Here is a 16,383-nt window from a genome sequence, read left to right as displayed (position 1 = left end):
ATAATCAAGGTAGGAAACCCAGACCAAAAGGGAGCTTTCCAGCTAAGGGAAGAGTCTAGCAGTAGTAAACCCAAACCCAGTTCAGAGATTTGAAGAACTCAAATTAGGGGATCAATGATTGGACTTTGTCCTGGATCAGACCCTTTTGGGAACATTAAAATCCTGAAAATCCCCCAGCCTGTCCTTAAGATCCTGGAAAAACACAATTCTCAATACCCCAAGGAAGCCACAATAGAACCAGCCACCATCTTCCATCCAGAAGTGTTACAGAGACTATCCTTAATATCAGGTCTGAAAATTAGGAAGCAAAAAAATTGGCAAACAAAAAAAAGAACACCACCATATGGTAGCAAGTTGGCTCAAGAAACAAACACTAAAAAAAGAAAATGATTCCAGCAAAGCCTCAGAAACACACACACACACACACACACACACACACACATAGCTGGGGAATAAATTCAAGTAGATTTCCTGGAAGAGATGAAGCAAGAGGTTTTTTTTTGTTTTTTTTTTTTAAGAACCTAAATCAGTTGGTTTTTTTCCTGTGTATAATAAATGAAATGACAGTGCTTGAGGAAATAACAAGAAAAGAAATGAGAGCTGTGAAAGAAAGAATTAGAAAAAAAAATTAATATATTGGCACAAAAGATAAAAAAAACCCACTCCCAGTTTCTCAAGCAACACACTTCCTGAAAATCTGAATGGCCCAAATAGAAGCCAATGGCTCTGTGAGACAAAAAGAATTTTTAAAACAATATCAAAAGGCTGAAAAATTGGAAGAAAATAAAAAATAACCCGCAGCAAAAACAACTGATCTGTAAATCATCACTGGTATTCATTCATAGGGAGTGTTCAACCTGGAAATGGTTCTGTTATGCCTTAATGATCTTTAGAAAAGAATGGAAAGAGAGAGAGGGAAGAGGAATACACTAGGAATGAGGATGAAGATAAGGAAAAAAGGAAAACTATTTCATAATCAAGATGCACAAGTAGCTATTTATACAAATAAAATAGAAGAACAGTAGAATGTCTGACCTGTGAACCTCATTCTCACTTAAATTAGTCAAAAGAAGGAAGAACACACACACACACACACACACACACACACACAAACATACACTCAACAAAAAAAATAGGAGGGAAAAGAGAGTGAGAGTTAGAGGAAAGATAGATTAGTGGAGGATTTAGTCCTAAGCAAAACAATCTCAAAGGATATACAGAAATACTTATAACTCTTTTTGAGATAGTAAAGAATGGAAATCTGAGGGAGTACACATAAATTGGAGAATGGAAGAACAAGTTATGGTATACAAGTATGATGGAAAATTAGTGTGCTGAGCTCTTATTGGAGTAATGACCAACCGGGATTCCAGAGGGCTAATTAAGTGGGGAAGAGTTGTGCAAGGTCACTGTCTCATTTTCCTCTATAGAGCCCTCTGGCCCCAGAGGCCAGATATAGCTCAAGATAACTGGTGATGGCCCTGGATGCAGGCAGGTTATAGCATCATATTCCTGATGGTCAGAGTCCTCTCTGAGAAGAAAGGACAAACAACAATTAGAAGGCTAATTCTGAAACATACCATTCATTTCTTGATAGAGGTGAAAAGCTATAGAATACAGAATGAGACAAATTTTTTGGACATAGCCAGTGTGGAAATGTGATTAACTATATATTTGTAATGAGTTTATTTTTCTTATATTCTCCACTGGGGAAAGAGACAGGGCAGAATTTGAAGAGGGAGGTGAGAAGGTAAGTCTTAGCTGATGAAAATATAATTATTTTTAAAAAATAAATAAAATTGGAAGGGGGCAGCATTAAATTAAATGACCACTAAGGTCCCCTAACAAAAAAGTATAATTTACATCCTGGCCTGTTTAAATGCCTGTACCCAACAATTTGAATGTGCTGGTGTCAACTTGGAAGGAAATCTCTAATGGAGTGCCCCTAAGGCTCTACTTTTGGCCGTGTGTAGTTTAACAAATGACTTAGATGAAAGTAGAAAAGGCATTCTTAGTAATAAGTGGCATTTTTATGACATTTTTAAGTTTGCAAAGCACTTTACATCCATCATTCAAACTTTATAGGAACTTTGTGAAATCAGGTTCTACAGATATTATGATTATTTTACAGAGGAGACAACTGAGGCTCAGAGAAATTAAATAATTCCCTTAGGGTCACATAGCTGATAAATGCTTGAAGGATGGGTTCAAATTCATGTCATCTTCTTGACTGAATCCATCATTCTGTCTTTACACTGCACTGTCTCCTCTATGTGTGTATGTGACTAGCTATGTAACTATGGACAAGTCACTTAACCCCAATTGCCTCATTTCAAAATAAACAAATAAATACATAAATGATTTCAATCTACTAGAGCCAAATCTAATAAGATGCAATTTAATGGGAATAAATGCAAAGGTCTATTCCTGGGTTCAAAAACTCATAAGTACAATTTGGGGCAAATAGGACTGTGCAATAAATACTATAAGTTTTAATAGATTATAAATTCAATATAAGTCAGCAATTTAAATGACAGCCAAAAAAGCTGTGATCTTAGGCTTTGAAACTCAAAGAAGTAATGTCTCTAATGAAAAATTATATCTATTGTATTCTTTTCTGATCAGAATGCATCTAAAGAATTATGTTCAATTCTGGCCACCATATTTCAAGTACGGTATTGACAAACTGGAGTGGTTTCAGACCACAATAGTGAGGGGACCCAAGACCATGCCATACAGTGACTTGTGGAAGGAAGTGAAACTTTTTCTGATCAGAAAAGATTGATTTAGGAGAGTACTGATAGTTTCCTTCTAGTATTTGAAGGGGATGTGTTAGAAAATTAGACTTCAATGAACATTTAGAATGAATGGGTAGAAGTTGAAGAGAAGCTGATTTAGGCTTGATATAAAAAAAAAAAAACTTTCTAAGAAATAAAAACCCTAAAGAAGAATGAATTGCTTCAAAATGTAGACAGTGGTGGCCTTTAAGCAAAGGCTGGATATTCACTTGCTGAATGATATTGTCAAATATTGTTTAAACTACATGAATACCATTGTTGCAACAAACCTTGAAATTCTAAGATCTGAATGGTAGTACTACTAAAATAAACAGAAAAATCAGAACCAGATTTAGGAGAAAGATAATATGTTTTGGATATGTTGGATTTGAGTTGGATATCTGGGTTGGCTTATACTCTAGGCAATTGGAGATGCAAGTCTGGAGTTTGGCAGTAATTTATAAAGGTGGTAGTTGAAGATGAAGGCAAATGGCAAAGAGGATGGGAGAGAGACAGATAGGAAAGTTAAGGACAGTTTTTGGTTTTTTTTTTTTTTTTGGATTTCCCAGCTTGGGGGAGAGGAGGAAGGACAATAAGAGAAGAAAATTTCAAAGTAAACAAAGAGAACCAGGACATTAGATTATCCCTGAAGCCAAGAGAAGAGAAAATATCCAGCAGAAAGAGACTTAACTGTGGGAACTATTACAGAGAGATTAATGAGGATAAAGACGGAAAGAAGCCACTAGATATTGTGATTTAGAAAGTAAGTGGTTGCATTTGAGAGAACAGCTTCAGTAAAAGGATAGAAGCAGAAGCCAGATTACAGGAACCTAAGGAGAGTCAGTGAAGAGGAAATAGAAGCATTAGGGAGTGATACATTTTTCAAGTTGAATCATTTGTAAGTAGCATATTTTGATGTCTTTCTCCATGTGGAGCTAGAAAATATGAGAGGAGACAGTAGATACATCAAATCAATGTATAAATGTGTGTTTGTAACAGTAAATGATTGTAAATTACTCAAAGTTGGTTGAGAGAATTACTCTTAAATCACTCTATGAGCAAAGGCAGATAAGCAGGAGAATGTACTAGATGCTTTCAAGTTCTTAAGCCAAAAGCATGGCTCTTGGTGCTTTCTAGAGAAGAATTAAAGGTGAATCTTTGAACATGTGATTGAAGAATCTATTGTCTGAACATTGTGGATTTTCCTTTGATCTACAGCTCTTTCCATTACCAGTTATTAAGTACCTCTGAAGTCAGGGGCAGCTAGATGGCACAGTGGAGAGAGTATCAGCCCTGAAGTTAGGAGAACCTGAGTTCAAATCTGGTCTCAGGCATTTAACAGTTCCTAACTGTGTGACCCTGGGTGTCACTTAACCCCAATTGCCTCAGCAGCAGCAAAAAACAAACAAACAACAACAAAAAAAAAAACTCCTGAAGTCTTGAACTACAAAGTAGCAAGGAGATAGATATACCAATCCATTCTTTGATTCTTCTCATTCTTAAGTGCAAGTGTTTTTCAGGTTCTTGAAACAGCTCAGCATTGTCATTCTTAGAAACTAGCTCCTGAGATGAAAGAAAGAAAGGCATGGAGATAAAGAAATAGGATTCTAACTTTGATTTCTTTGGCAGCTACCCAGCCTGTATTTTACAGATATAAAGGTGTCAGTCAGTATTGAATACTGAATACCCAAAAGGTTCAAATTAGAGGGAGAAAAGGGGAAGAAAGAGGGAGGAGACACATAACAAAGACATAACAGACTTGGGCAACAGGAACATAATCAAGTGAGCAAAAGAAAACAGAAAGCAGAGGCAGAATAACATTCTTAGCCAGATCCATTTAGATGCTCCTAGTTCTGCTATCCATAAACTATCATAGTTTAGTGCCTTGGAATTTCAAGTAATATTTATATATTGCTTTAAGGTTTGTAAAGTAGTGCTTTATAAATGTTATCTCATTTTTGCTTCATAACAATGCTGAGAAGTAGGTGCTATTTTCTCCATTTTACAGATAAAGGAATTGACATAGAAGTAAAGTAATTTGTCTAGGGTCACATAGGAAATATCTGAGACTGGATTTGAACTTGGGCCTTCCTGACTTCAGATCCAGTTGACACCTTGCTGCCTCTAGAAATATATAATTTGAAAGTAACTAATTTTTTCTCAGTTTTTGAGGAAGGGAAGCTTCTTTAAGGAAGGGATGGCAAGGATAGTTAGTTCCATACATGAGGACTCTAAGGTACCAACAAAAAGGCCAGGACCAGGGTTTTATGAAATCCCTTAATTCACTTTTTCTAATCTCTATGGCAACAGAATGTTTAAACTTCCCATGTCACCAATCTAAAAATACAAATAATTACTGTTGTGTCTTAAAAACAAGATAAAAAAGGGAAAGTAAGCATTGGAAGAAAGCACAAAATTGACAGTGTTATCTCCATCCAGCAGATTAAAGTTCTGGTTGGCTAGGGAAGGAGGGCAAAGAGGAAAGGGAGTTTCTGGTTGGGATAAACTTTTTCTCCTCTGATGACTGGTGAAAATGATAAGTGATGGGAGGTGGAGCCAAGAGGACAGAGAGAAGTCAGGAAGTTGCCTGAGTTCTCTTAAGTTTTCCCTTAAAAAAAAAAAAAAGTTAAATCAAGCCTACAAACAGATTCTGGTGAGACAGAACTCACAAAAAGAGGGAGAAGCAATTTTCTAGCCTAAAATAAATTAGAAGGTCTTGAGGAAAGGTCTGTCTCACTTGGGTAAAAGGGAAGCCCAACCCAGCACAAGTGGTTATCTAGGCAAGCCAGCAGGAGGCTCTTAGTCATTACACAGATCAACAACCAAGTCCCCTTAGTTCTGGATTAGCATTCTAGTGGCCCAGAAGACAAACTATGTAGCCTACAGCCCCACTGCAAAAGACAAACTACCAGGCTTGGACTGCCCCCACAAAAAGTATAACTAGAGTGAGCCACCCTAGCAAAGCGGGCAAGCTGCCATCACCTGAGACCCTGCTGGAGAACCCTGATCCCCACAAAAGAAGCTTGGAGCAGTGTCTCTGTGCACCAGGAACAGAGTTCGACTATAAAAAATGAGCTAAAAACAGAAAAAAAGGGCCCTGACCATAGAAAGCTGCTAATGGTGACAAGGAAGATAAAACAAACCCAGAAGTCTAAAACAATGCCAAAATGCCTACATATGAAGCCTCAAAGGTTTCATACAAAGGATTATGGATTGGGCTCAAGCCTAAAAAATCCTCTGAGAAGAATTTAAAAAGCATTTTAAACATCAAGTAGGAGAGGTAAAAGGAAAAACTAGGAAAGGAACTAAGAGTTATACAGGAACTCTGTATAGGGAGTTAATATAAGAATATTAACTGCTTGGAAAAGGAACCACAAAATCTCACTAAAGAAAACAATTTCTTAAAAAATAGAATTATCCAAATGGAAAAAAAAATCCACTGAAGAAAACAACTCCTTTAAAGGCAGAATTGACAAAATGGAAAAGAAGGTACAAAAGCTAACTGAAGAAAATAATTCCCTAAAAATCAGATTTGGGCAAGGAGAAGCTAATGATTCTGTGAGACATCAAGAATCAGTCAAATAACATCAAAAGAAAGAAAGAATAGAATAAAATGTAAAATATCTAAATGTTAAAACAATCGACCTGGAAAATAGATCCAGGAGAGATAATTTAAAAATTATTGGACTACCTGAAAGCCATGATCAAAAAAGAGCCTGGATAGCAACTTTCAAGAAATTATCAAGAAAAACTTCCCTGATACTGTAGAACCAGAAGAAAATATGTTGGAATCTTTACAAAGTGTTAAACCATTAGAGTTGATAGAAACAATAATTATCTAATTTAGCATGGTTCAATATGATTGATTTGATCTTAGGAGATATTTTGGGCCAGAACTTGAAACAAGGTACTAAGTACAACTGATGGAAACAATGCTTGTGTTCACACCTTTAGAGAGCTCATAAGTATCTAAGTATTCAATGGAGTTCACACGTTTGGGAGATTTTAGGCTTAGTATGAGATATAGAATTCACACCTCCCTTAGGGCCAGAGAGCACTCTGGGAGATAACCCAGAATCCCTCTCTCTCCAGAAGGAGGAGTTTACCTTTGGGAGATCATATATATACAGGAAGCTCTTAGAGCTGGAGAGTTTCTTGGGAACATTGACTGGGGTCGGAGAGGAGCACTCTGAGAGGAAGCCCACGAGCCCTATCTTTGAGGCAAAAGAGATTCATTGCATCTTCTACCTTGGTGCTGGCTGCGATTTTGGAGTAATTATTTACTTTCAACTGAAACTAAATCTGCCTCCAGAAAACCTCCCCGAGAAACCTACTTTCTCTCAGAGAGAACACTTATTTTAAAGAAAAAGAACACCACAAAAATACTCATTGAAAAAATCTATCAATCACCTCCCAAAAGAGATCACAAAATGAAAACTCAAAATGTACCCAAATGAAAATGAAACCCAAAATGAAAATTGAGTATAATTTGTCAAGGAAAAGATGTACATGCAATAAAATAGGGGACTTTCAATTTTTCTTGATGAATAGACCAGAGTTGAACAGAAATTTCATTCTTCAAATATAAGAATCAAGAGAAATAGAAAAAGTAAATAGAAAAAGTAAAAAACATGTTATTCGATAAGATTAAATTGTTTACATTTCTATGGGGAAGGTGATATTTGTCTTGAGAATTGTACCTCTATAAGGGTAGTTCCAAGGAGTATACATAGGCAGAGGGCATGGGTATAAGTTAACTTTAATATGATGATATAAAAAAAAATTAAGGAATGAAAAAAAAAAAAGGATTGTACTGGGAGAAAGGGGGATGTAGACTGGGATTAGCAATCATAACTGAATGTGGATGGGATGAATTCTCCCATAAAATAGAAGTGGATAACAGAGTGTATTAAAAACCAGAATTCTACAATATGTTGTTTACAAAAAGTACATTTGAAGCAGAGAGATACACATAGAGTAAAAGTAAAAGGCTAGAACAGAAAATGATATGCTTCAGCTTATGTAAAAAAGGAAGGGTAGCAATCCTGATCTCAGATAAAGTAAAAGTAAAAATAGTTCTAGGTAAGAGAGATAAGAAAGGACTACATCTTGCTAAAAGATACCACAGACCAGGGCTTCTTAAACTTTTCCCACCTGCAATTCTTTTTTCCCTGAGAAATTTTCATGTGATATATAGATATATAAAATAGATTCATAAATCAAACATTCACTGATAATAAATAATAATTTCACAACCCCCACATTCAATTACAAGATCCCATATGGGAGTCTTAAACCACAATCCAAGAAGTTGAGAAATAAATGATGAAGTAATATTAATACTAAACATATATGCACCAAAGGGTATAGCATCCAAATTCTTTAGAGAAGTTAAATAAGTTAAGAGGTAGAAATAGACATGTACAAAAATATTTGTTGCAACTCTTTTTGTGGTAGCAAAGAATTGGAAATTATGAGGATGCTCATCAATTGGGGAATGACTGAACAAGTTTTGGAATATGAATGTAATGGGATACTATTGTGCTACAAGAAATTATGAACAGGCAGATTTCCAGAAAAACCTGGACTTACATGAACTGATACTGAGTGAATTAAACAGAACTAGGAGGATATTGTACAGAGTGATGAGATGATCAGCTATGATAAACTTAGCTCTTCTCAGCAATACAATGATGCAAGACAATTCCAAAGGACTAATGATGGAAAATGCAATTCATATAGAGAAAGAATTATAGGGCACAGAGTGAAGAATACTATTTTCACTTTTTTATTGTTGTCTTTTGTTTTTTCTTTCTCGTGGTTTTTCCCTTTTGTTCTGATTATGCTTTCACAACATGACTAATAGGGAAATACGTATATGTATAGCCTATATCAGATTGCTTCCTGTCTTGAGGAAGGGGGAGGAAAGAGAAGGAGTTAGAACTTGAAATCTTTCTAAATCAATGCTGAAAACTATCTTTACATGTAATTGGGGAAAAAATACTATCAAGTGCAAAATACAATGGTGAATAGCGAATGCAGGAGATAAAGGGCTCTGCCCTTGCCTTTATGTAGACATACTTTGATATGACAGACAAACATAACTGGTTGAATGGCACATACGACAGTACAGGAAGCTTTTCCTCATGTAAACTCCAGGTTTATTACACTGGTAAGTACAGACAACATTAAAAGTGTCAATTTTCTGGGGAAAGATAGGAAAACTTTTAGTCTTAAATTTTAACACTGAAATAAAACAAAGAATTAATTTTTCATAGGATTGAAAATGGATCAGTGAATGTTATCACCATTATGTAAATCAAGTACCCTTTCTTCATCTTCAATTTCCAACAGCTAGATAAATCAAAATTACATATCCTCTATCTTCAGGAGAAAAAAACCCAAGAGGTCAGGGTTATGCTGCATATTTCTCTTTCTTCTTCTTCTTCTTCTTTTTCTTTGCTGAAGCAATTGAGGTTAAGTGACTTGCCCAGGGTCACTCAGCTAGGAAGTGTTAAGTGTCTGAGATTACATTTGAACTCAGGTCCTTCCTAAATTCAAGACTGGTACTCTATCCACTGTTCCACCTAGCTGCTCCATGCTGCATATTTCTAACAGAGTTAGTGAGATAGATGTAAAAATAAATTAGCATTATAATGGCTATATATTTTTTCCTTATTTTGGAAAATCCAAATTGGGTTTTTTTTTAATGGACAAAAGTTGTATTTTTTTATTCTATTGTTCATGTATATGTATAAATGTATCTATATCTGTTACATAAAATACATAGAACCTTATTTACATTAAGGGGTCAATCCAGTAAATATTGACCCTGATCATTAAAAAAATATATATATCAAAATTCTTCTGTCAGCTTGAATTAGTATTTGACTTTTCTATCTTTATTCTTCAGTTTCAAATTATACCACATTATCTGATAGGAAAATTCCCAACTAAAATTGTATACTGTGTTTTTATTATAAAAATGGAGAAGTTACCATCCTGAAAAATCACAGAAGTTTTAATGAAATATCAGAAAAAAGGAATCATTATTAACATTGTTGAGGTAATCAGGATTAAGTAATTTGTCCAGAAATACAAAGCTAGTGACTGTCTCTAGGCCCCATTTGAACTCAAGTTCTCCTGAATTCAAGGTCTGTGCTTCATCTACCACCTAGCTGCCCTCACCCTTAACATTTAATATTTGTGGGGGAGGGAGGTGCCAGGCATGGAAGCTAGATCCATTATGAATTGTAGTGGTAGAATTCGTAAGAAGCCTACAGGATGGAGGCTTGGCCCCCCAAGAGATGAATGGTTAAATTTCTCTGAAGGTACTCCTAAAATCAAGCACAAGAAAAGGTGAAAAAGAAATGATGAGAATAGAGATAAGAAAAGGAGGAGTCTAGGAAGTCCACAAGGACTCCCATCGAATTAATATGAGCAATAGTAGCTTCATAGTAGGCCAGGGAATAATTTGCCAGGCAAAAATCACCTAGCCGGACATAGCACTGAGTCGGAAGACTATGACATTTTTGGATATCCATTTGGATATTCAAAAGATCAAGTCATCCCTCTAGGAATTTTCATAATGCTTTAATCTCCATTTCCTGCCACTTTTCAAAGGAAAAGGGTGAATTGGAAGTGGGAATATCCTTTTTATAGAGATATCTACACAAAGTTTATCTGTTTTCTTCTATTTATCACTTCCCACTTCTTAATAATCAGAAACATTTTTAACAGTGCCTGAAAAATAGAAGACACTTAATAAATAATTGTTGATTTGTTTGCTTCTCTAGGAAATTCCTCAAGGCACAGAACATTAACAAATAATAGTCTTTGATTTAAACTTTTGGCCAACTATTCATCATCATTTCTTTCTGTCTTTTCCCTTTATTTGTATACTCACTGCTACAAAGTAGGTACTTAATAATGCTTACTGATTTATTGATAGCCTCAAAGTAACAATATCTAAAGAGTAAGATCACTTTTCTGTCAAAATTCAAGTAATTAAATATGAAAGATACTTATTTCAAGTAATTGCTTTTGGCCTTCCCTAAAGAGACCAACTCCAGAGACTTCCAGAGAAAGCACATCAATATAGTCTACCTAGGACAAGATTCTAGGAAAGAACAAGAGGATTCCCCTAGCTATGGACTTTAGAGAGGTGGTGAGTTCATGATGAGTTCAGTTGAAGGTTTTCACCCAATTTCGGTGTCAGAGGCAGTATAAATACAGTAGAAAACATTCTGGTTAAGCCCACCATAGATATGCATTCAAGATTCATTGAATTTCTCTTGGTTCTAGGCTTTTCATCTATGTCCAACCCTTAGAACAGTGACTGGCATATAGTAAGCGCTTAATAAATGATTGTTGACTGACGGGATCCTGACTTGTAAAATTTTCTATTAAGTACTGTTTGTAATGACACAGTAAACTCTTTCTCCACTCCCCACTCAATCCCTACTGTGAGACTGAGGTAAAGAAGGAGATGGGGGGCGGGGGGGGGGGGGAGAAGGGGGAGAGAAAGGGGCTACACAGTATGCAAGTGGGGAAGGTGGAAATAAGAGAAGGAATCCAACACTTAAACTGCTTTATGCCAAGGAGATTGGTTGGACGTGTTTCAACCTGGCATCTCCCGGTGCAGAACAAAAGCGATTGGGGCCAAGAAGTAGAAAGAGGGCAAGGAAAAAAAGACTGAAAGGGGAAAGGAGACAAGAAATGTGGGGGTGGAAGTGAGAGTGCGTGGTGGTAGGGGGTGTAATAGCAACTGCCCATCCTAGGTCTTGTTTTTTTTCTCGGAAAAACAAGTTCCCAAACGACCACGGGGCCCCTTCTTGCACAGCGAGCACTATTCCAAACGCGGCCCCGGGTGGGGAATGTGGGGGGTGCCACATTGGGTGCCCATCTCGCGCCTCCCCAAGTCCAAACAGCAGCTGGGACTCAGTTCTCCTCCCTCTCCCCGCCCCTCACCTAGACCCAGCGGCCAGCCCTCCGGGCACCGCTACCAGACCAGCAGCTGAGGGTACGCCCCTCCTGCCTCGATGTCAGCTTACCTGTGAGTAGAGGGTCCTCGGCAGAAGCCATGGAGATGGGGTAGGGGCGCGCCAGGATCAGCTCGGGGATGAGGAACCCGCCGGGAAATGGGGAAGCGTGGGGAAAGGGGCGAAAGGAGAATAGGAGGAAAACCGGGAAGGGCAAGGATGGAAACTCCGACTTTCCCGGGTCGGTGTGATAAAAACACGCCAACTCCTCCTCCTGTTGCTGTCTTCGCTGCCTTCTTCCTTGTACTCACTTCCTGCTTGGGCATGAAGAAGAGCCCCCTCTGTGCGTGTCTCTAGCTCCCTCCCCTCTGTAGGTTCCGAGCTGGGCTGGGGGGCTCCCCGCGGCTCTCCCTGGCTGCCGGCGCTCCGGCCCCGTCGGCCGCTAGTCCTGCCTGCCCCCTTCGCCCGCTGCAGCCGCGCGCGTCCGCTGCCCGCTCCGGACGCTGCCCACTCCGGACGCCCCTTATGTCGCAGCCGCTGCCCGGAGCCTCGAGGGCCGATCTCGTAATTGCCCCAACTCGCTGCCGCTCAGGACCGGGCTTCTCGATTCGTACCATAAACCAGATGATTAACCTTAGCCAACGGTAGCCGTAGAACCACTATATTCAGGCAGACGACAGTACACTTTACTGGATGCTACCCTAGTTAGGACCCCAGAGCTACCTGTGTGCAACAGGCATGGTTTGTGATATATACGGTAGTCTGATATTTAAGCAATTTCCTGATCTTTATGTAGACGGGATTCTGATGCATGATAGTACATGCTAATAATTTCTATTTTGATTTTTTTCTTTTTTGCATTAGTCATTACCTGACCTCCCCCGGGGAAGTACTACAACAAAGAGAATGAAAAGATGATTCTCATTGCAAAACACATTAGCAGCACCAAGGCCTTTTGCTGAAGTAGTTACTGTGAATTATTGTTTAATTCTTATAAGGAAGCTTAGAATTTAATTTATAATGACCAACAAGTATAAAGTTGGAAGCAACCTCAGAGGATCTAATTCAATACCTTCATTTTTCGGATAAAGAAACAGATTCCGGTGGGTTAAGAGACATACCCAAAGTAACACAGGTAGAAAGGGTGCTAAAGCTAAGACTTTAAAGGGATTCCTTCTTAGCCAGGCAAGTCCTGGCCCCTCACCTCACCTCCTGCAATTGTTTTTTTTAGCTTCCTTCAAAGTTCAACTCCTACATGAAGCCCATGTTCATCTCCCCAATACAGACCCCAGCTACTAATACTCTTCTAGTGAAAATTATCTTGTATATATTTTGTATTTAATTTTCTACAAACATGTTCAATAAAATGTAAACTCTTGGAGAGCACAGACTGATTATTGGCAATTTATCGCCAGTACCTAGCACAAAGCATTTATAAATATTTGCTGAATTGATTCAAATCAATATATTTTGGTCTGGACCTGTTGGTATAGAATCTCCGTGTAGAAATTTCCCATAACTTGCATTTTCAAAGAGGTATGAGAGGTTAACTAATTTGCCCAACGTCACAAAGCTAACATTAAAAGTTTACAGACAAAACTTGAACTCTGTCTTCCTAAGTACAAGATTAGCTATATATCTCTTAAAACCTACTACTGAAAGACATAGGTAAATAAAGCGACAGACAGACGGACACATACATATTTATGCATGTATGTGAATGTAAATGTAAATAAGCTATACTATTATGTGTTTTTATGTATATATAAAGAATATATTTATATTTCCAAGTACTAATAAACCAATTATTAATCACAAAATTTCCACACATGTAGTAACATTGAAGTAAGCAGAAGTTTGGAAGAATTGTAAAATTTTCTAAATGCTATTCATATTTAGGAAGAAAAGAATGAAATTAATTATAAGTAATTTCTTGTTCTTTACCACAAGAAATTGTTTACAAAGGAAGAACACTGCCTAAAATCAGATTTGTATCATTTGTAGCAATGTATGATATCGTTAACGTCTAACATATTTACTAAGTACATATTTAATATTAATCACTTCACAAGCATTTATCAAATACTTGATATGTGCTAGTTGTTGACCCAATCACTCGGTCTGATCTACTCAAAATAATCAGCAAAAGACTGACATACCATCTTGGTGCCCAGGAGGTGACTTTCTACCTAGCCCAGGCTGCTTTGTAGTACTGAGGCCCATATCACTCTTGAAGATGTCTTCTTAAATCTCAGAAATGTTCCATGAATGAAACAATATATTAATCGAAGAAATAAGGCTTTAAAACTGGAACATATCCTCTGTGCAGGGAAAATAAAACAGCCTAGATGAAGTGTCTCTGGGGAAACTGTGGGTAGGAGGACAAATTTCCTTTTCCTCTAACCTATAATGGAAAGGGAAATTTTTAAAATGGGTATTTTCTATTGTTGACCACTTGGGGAGTTTGTGTTGTGGTTCTGCTTTTCTCATAAAGGGGCTAATTTCTGAGATCAATCAGCCAGAACTACTTCTAATCAATTCAGAAGATCTTGCCATCAGTGCAACCTCAACGGACGCCCAGAAACTTCTTTGGGTTGCCTTGACTCACAAATATCAACCTCTATAAACAAAGATTTTGTAAAAGAAACTCCAAACCTTGTACTAGAATTTCATTTACTGCTAATTCTGATGCCATATTATATCAAATAGAGATTGGTAAGGGGTGGAAGATGGTTAATGATTTTTTTTTAAATTAAGATTGGATCAAGGTCAAACCTTAATGTTTCCAATTCTCTCTGATTCCTGTTAATTTCCTCAAAATCTCAGTACCACCATTTAAAAAAAAAAATGAAATGCATATAAAATGTGTAATAATAATTAAACTGCCACATGGCTCACTATGAAAGAAGAATGAATAACACATATTTACTTCGGGGAAACATATACTAAAATTGAAATAATTTTTAAAAATTCACAAAACAGTGAAAGTTCAAGAGGAGACAGGCAAGCAGGATAGTTATGAAACTGATGTATTGAATCTTTAATATATTTTACAAATAAATATATAATAGAGCAGAAGTTCTCAACTTGAGGTCTGTGGACTTGGGTTTTTTCCTTAGAATATTTTGACAATTGTATTTCAGTATAATTTATTACCTTTATAATCCTCTATATTGATTTCATATACCTAAAAGCATCCATAGATTTTACTAGACTAGCAAAGAAGTCCATTATATACAAAAGGCTAAGGAGCCTTATACAAATAAAGATTCATAATTTCATATGTAATCTTTCTGTTCTTTGTATATGGAGAAGTTCATATTGGTTAAATTTAGACTAAATTTAAAAAAAGAACAAAGTGATAAAAATCATTGCAAAAATAAAATACTGTATACAGATACCTGATAACTATCTTCACTTTTCCTTGAGAAAAATAAAAATGGACAAAACAATCAATCAATGAAAAAAAATTTCCCTGAATCAAAAACTCTAGTCTACTAAGTAGACTAATTCCTAACAATTATTGTTTGTTTGTTTGTTTTTTATATAAACCCAAGTTGAAGGCATTCCATTTCTTCCACATTAAACATTTTATTTTCCTTGAATCTTCAGAACGGAGCCTATGTATAATTTCATTTAAAATTTCTGTTGCATGCCTAACAACAGGAGGCAATTAATAGATTTTGTTGACTCAATGTTGACTTGTTAACAATACTGACTAAAGAACTTCATTGATTTAAGTGAAGCATTCTGATTCTTCTAAAAGGAACTTTCTGAAAGTTAGTGGAACTCCAGTGAGCTTAGTCTATAAGCTAAGAAACACACCTCACAAATTCTCCAGAGAAGTTCAGCATTTCTTCAACACTGCATTTGAGTAGAGCCATGGTACTAGCTAAGTGACAATGGGCATAAGGTGATATCTTGACTTGCCCATGAATTGTATTTAAGTAAGGTAGAATTGCACAATATTGTCAACCTCACTCTATTCTAAGTCTTCAAAGTCCAGTGACAAGAACAAATCAGGACAATTGGCAATGGCCCTAGATGCATTGGATAATCTGTTGTCTCTGATGTCTGACCAAGCTCTAAGGGCTTCAGAGCATGTTTCACCTTCCTTTGTGGCTTTTGGAACAAATTGTTCTCATCCACCCAATCCATTGGAGGAAGTCTTCATATGCTTTGGGTAATCACCCCCCACTAATTCATGGATAGATTTGTGGCAAATCTGTTACCCTCATCCTGTTTAAGTCCTTCAGTGGTCACCCCCTTACTGGGGTGTGGCTGCTGTGCATACTACCTCTTTTTGGAGCCACAAGTTGAGAGTTGAGTATTTACTAGCCAGAAAATGCTTAATAAATATTTATTCATTGATTGACTCTCAAAACAACTATGTTAATTATGGTTTTGGTTTTTTTTTTTTTTTTTTTTTTTTTGCTAGAATTGAACCAAATTCATCACAATACTTCTCAACTTGGTGGGGAAGCATAATAGAATAATCAAAGAGGGAATAACAGAATCACTGAAGAACTTCTTAGGAGAAGACAAAAATATAATGGAAAACAGAAAAGGGGACAAAAGAAATACCTTATTCAAAAAATTATGAATGTCTTTTGTTATTATTTCCC

The 16,383-nt window shown here is 36.8% G+C and overlaps 1 protein-coding gene across 1 annotated transcript in view; it reads right to left on the bottom strand.

Moving 5' to 3' along the window:
* The window catches only part of EDARADD (EDAR associated death domain), a 101,229-nt gene extending 89,066 nt beyond the window's left edge, over positions 1 to 12,163 (bottom strand). The window contains 2 exon segments of the mRNA XM_003767805.4: positions 11,831 to 11,969; positions 11,971 to 12,163. Of these exon segments, the coding sequence (XP_003767853.3) occupies positions 11,831 to 11,969; positions 11,971 to 12,084 (253 nt within the window). The 5' untranslated portion in view covers positions 12,085 to 12,163.
* Between the last annotated feature and the right edge of the window lie 4,220 nt (positions 12,164 to 16,383).

The sequence above is a fragment of the Sarcophilus harrisii genome, chromosome 4 (genome assembly GCF_902635505.1).
Source record: "Sarcophilus harrisii chromosome 4, mSarHar1.11, whole genome shotgun sequence".
Lineage (NCBI taxonomy): Eukaryota > Metazoa > Chordata > Mammalia > Dasyuromorphia > Dasyuridae > Sarcophilus > Sarcophilus harrisii.
This window is presented reverse-complemented; position numbering and strand designations above follow the sequence as displayed.